Raw genomic sequence first — 4,056 nt, 5'->3', positions numbered from 1 at the left:
ACCAAACAAACAACTGAGGATCACTACACCACTACACGCATGCCAATTGTCATGGTCCCTACGACACGCACGCTTTCCCCTAAAAGCTTGGTACCTTGCCCTTGTCCAGTTGCCCCTTTTCCTTTTGCGATGCACGCACAGCGCGCATGCATGCTCTTCTTGGTTACTGTGGCAATACAAAGAGAATCCGTCATGCATGTTTGAATTGAAACAGGAACAGTTCATCGTCCCATTTACCGTCGTACAACAACGGGGCTGGAAGGGACTTTTGTTCGTCATCACAACAATCATTCCTTCAGTATTTTTGGTCACTTTTGCAGATTCCATGGATCCAAAAGGAGCTTTTTTCATTCCTTTTCTCTGGATCCATCACATCCAATGCATCGATAAAAGGCGGCAGGAGCTGAAGGATCATAGTACACAACAAATACACTGTCACCATAATTAATCAGTCGTCAAATTTTCTGAATTGGGAATGATGAACAAATGCAGATCGAGTGGCTTATATATTAGTGGAGATACAGGGAAACCAATCAGAAAAAGGATCATCTGGGAAGTACAGTACAATCTTCAGCCCTTTTTGGGTGCAAGCCTAGCCTTAATCTTCTCCACCTCCTTGGTACCGACCTGGAACGCCTTCGTCAGCACGGCGTCCGGCACCTCCGGCTCGGCGGCGAACATCGCCGCGGCGAGCGACTGCGTCCCAGGGAGCTGGCTGTTGAACGCCGACAGCACGGCGGCGGGCGCGTCGTCGCCGGCGTTCCGCTGGAAGTGGACCAGGCCGCGCGGGAACACGAACACGTCCCCCGCGGAGAGGGTCTTGGCGACGAGCCGGTTGCCGGCCGCGGTGACGAAGCCCACGTCCAGCGTGCCCTGGAGGACGAAGATCACCTCGGTGGCGCGCGGGTGCGTGTGCGGCGGGTTCACCCCGCCCGGCGCGTAGTCGATCCGGGAGAGGGAGACGCCCAGCGTGTTCAGGCCGGGGATCTTCTCGACGTTGGCGGCGGTGACGACCGAGCCGGTGGCGGTGGCGCTGGTGTTGCCGGCGACGGCGAGGCCTTTGAAGTAGAAGTCGTCCGACGTCACGGCGCCGGCCTTGCAGGCGAACCCGTTCACCTTCACGGCTGCACATTATTAAGTGTTGCATGTACGTACGTACGTACCCGAGTTAGCACTGTGTTTACCAAGAACATAACTCACTAGAAAACCATGAAATGAGGTAACAAAAAGCTTGCTTGCTACTCACTGGACGTGAGGTCAGCGACGCAGATGTCCTGGAGCAGGTCGGCGTCGCCGGCGAGGGACGGGGAGGGGAGGAGGAGGACGAGCATGGCGGCGGCGGCGACGATGGCGAGTAGTGGATGCAAAGGAGAAGGAATGGCGGCCATTGTGATTTATGAGAGAGCTTGTTGCTCTGGGGCTCCTTTGGAGTGCAGCTGTGCTTGTGCTTCGCTATGAGTATTATGGCTAATGGCGGCTAGGGGGCCACCCTTTGTTCACTCTCTTGCTGTTGGTGTGTTGCTGGCCTTGCTGGATGCTGGATGGGGTAAAGGTACATGAGATCGATCGGTTTTATAACGGGTTGCCTGTGGTCCTGCCTGCTGGTCGGGACGACTGGACAAGGGAGAGAGTGGAGTGATGTCAGTGTGAAGCTAGGAAGATACCTGTAAAGAAAATCGTTTTAGATAAGGTTTGAGCCAAACTTTGAGAATGTAAATTATGAATAATTTTTGAGTTGTTGAGTTTGGAAATATAAAAACTATATGAATAAATTTGTTTTGAAAAAATATTTATATATATATATATATATACCTTTTTGATAAATATTTTTATAAAACAAAGGCCTTGTTTAGTTCGCGAAAAAATTTGGGTTTGATTACTGTAGCACTTTCGTTTTTATTTGATAATTATTGTCTAATCATAGACTAACTAGGCTCAAAAAATTTGTCTCGTAAACTGTGTAACTAGTTATCTTTTTTATCTATATTTAATAATTTATGCATATGCCGCAAGATTTGATATGACGAGAAATTTTGAAAAAAATTTTAGAAACTAAACCAGGCCTTAGGAAGTGTGGCAATGCAAGATTGTCCTTTCACCCCAAGGAATGTGCTGGCCGTGTGGCGTGTGCGCGTGGGCGTGGTGGCGTAGCAGGAGGTTGCTGCAGGAGTACACAAGGAACAACGTGATAGGCTGCTTATTTTATTATTCCACGGTCTGGTGAGAGTACGAATGGGGAGCAGATTTGTTTGGTCGTACTCCCGGACACGATAGCTAATTGGACCATCTGTAGAGGAACTAAGGCCTTGTTTAGATGCAAAAAGTTTTAAGATTTTAACACTGTAGCATTTTCGTTTTTATTTGACAAACATTGTTTAATTATGGAGTAACTAGGTTTAAAAGATTCATCTCATGATTTACAAGTAAACTGTACAATTAGTTATTCTTTTTATCTATATTTAATACTTCATGCATGTGTCGTAAGATTCGATGTGACGGGAAATTTTGTAAAGTTTTGGGTTTTTGGGTGTATCTAAACAAGGCCTAAATAAACTAGTACTGATGCAAGTGATGCTTTTACTACTAGTATATACTTTGTGAGACACAAGTGGCTGCAAGATCTCACAAAGCCTCACTGACCTATAGATGTCCATCAGGCCAGCGCGGCCGGCACGGCAGGGCCCGATGTGTCGCCCAGAGCCTTCGTGCCTGGCTAACAGCCTAGACACGGTCTGATGGACCACATTTCATGTCAGGCTAGCCTGAAGAGCACCGCCATTTTTGCAGGCGGGCCAGCCCAAGGTCCCCTAAGAGAAAAGGGGAAGGGAGGCCGAGAGTTGGGAGGAGGCGGAGGTGTCTGGTGCCTGCAGATGACGGTGCGATTGCGCGGGGGCATGGAGGCAGAGGAGGTGGCCGGCTGTTCGATAGCCGCACTCAATGCCTCCATCGCTCAAGGCCGGCCACCGCTGCTACTCGAGGCTGACCACCGCGAAAGGGGCTGTCGTGGAGGAGGGGCGTCGAGGACGATAGGAGGTTGTTGCGCGGCGGTGCTGGTGCTGTGGAGGTGAGAGTTTGAGGCTCTGAGCGATTCGTGAAAGTGAGAGGGTGGGAGGAGAGGGAAAGGTTGTCGGGACGGGAGAGAGAGGAGCGTGCGCAGTGCACGTCGGGAGACGGGGATACAGAGGGGCGGCGGGGGGTGAAGGGATTGGGAAACAAGTTTAGGGTTCTAGTGAATAGGAAGGAGGCTTAGGCTCTTAGTAGGCCACGAAGGTCAATGGTCTGCCACTGGGCCTACCACAAAAATGTGGGCCATGTCGTGCCAGCCCGTGTGCCTAGGGTGCAGCCCAGACACAACCCTGTGCATCGAGCCATGCTGGCCTGAACCCACTTAATACCGACCTGTGCCATGCTTTGGCTGGGCCAAAAACCCATGCTTCGGGCCCTACCGTCAGGCTAAGGGTTATATGGACATTTATACACTGACCCAAACAGAGAAAAATAAAACTACAAAGAAGAGATTATAGGAAGATGAGACCTTTTACCACTTGGGGCCCGTCTGCTCTCACATAGACAGCAAATTAGGCTCATCCTGGCCCAGCCCGAGCCTGCTGGATTTTGGTCCACTCATATACCTTAGTGGACAGGGCATGAGCACATATCTCACAGCCAGATTTTTTTTCTCAGTCTAAGTCCAGCCTAAAATATTTATTTTAACTATTTTGCATTATAAACTCTGCGGACGGCCCACTCAGGCTCGTGCCTGGCCAGAAAAAACAGGCCGACTGACCCAATGAGATGGTCATGAGCGGGATTATTTCAACTCAGGTGTTTTTTTGGCCTGGCATGAACCCGATCCAGCCCACAAAATGCTCAGTTCTACCATCACTGGACCTTTAGTTGTTTTTAAATTATTGGCAAAATTCAGAGTGTTAGAAGACTCAGTAGTGCTAGCATATATAGTTTCATTGCTCGGTGGTGATATGCATGCATAATCACTGCGATTGCCCTCAGCCAAAACCAATTCCTGCAGTGAAGGTGGGTTTTAGACCTGACAAT

General features: G+C 49.7%; 1 protein-coding gene across 1 annotated transcript; it reads right to left on the bottom strand.

Moving 5' to 3' along the window:
• On the bottom strand, positions 429-1,599 carry LOC8056616 (germin-like protein 5-1). Its single transcript, XM_002459382.2, has 2 exons — positions 1,247-1,599; positions 429-1,124 (listed from the first exon to the last, which is right to left on the bottom strand). Exons 1-2 carry the CDS (start codon positions 1,386-1,388, stop codon positions 571-573), a joined length of 696 nt encoding a protein of 231 aa, XP_002459427.1. The 5' UTR covers positions 1,389-1,599; the 3' UTR covers positions 429-570.

This window comes from Sorghum bicolor, chromosome 2 (assembly GCF_000003195.3).
Source record: "Sorghum bicolor cultivar BTx623 chromosome 2, Sorghum_bicolor_NCBIv3, whole genome shotgun sequence".
Classification (NCBI taxonomy): domain Eukaryota; kingdom Viridiplantae; phylum Streptophyta; class Magnoliopsida; order Poales; family Poaceae; genus Sorghum; species Sorghum bicolor.
Note: the sequence above shows the minus strand (reverse complement) of the source record. Positions and strands in the feature narration are given on the sequence as shown.

Bases quoted from the DNA above. Each gene is read 5' to 3' on its own strand.
- LOC8056616 (XM_002459382.2), bottom strand. From the start codon at position 1,388: ATGGCCGCCATTCCTTCTCCTTTGCATCCACTACTCGCCATCGTCGCC. The intron at 1,125-1,246 runs GTGAGTAGCAAG...AATAATGTGCAG, and splicing joins CGTCGCTGACCTCACGTCCA to CCGTGAAGGTGAACGGGTTC.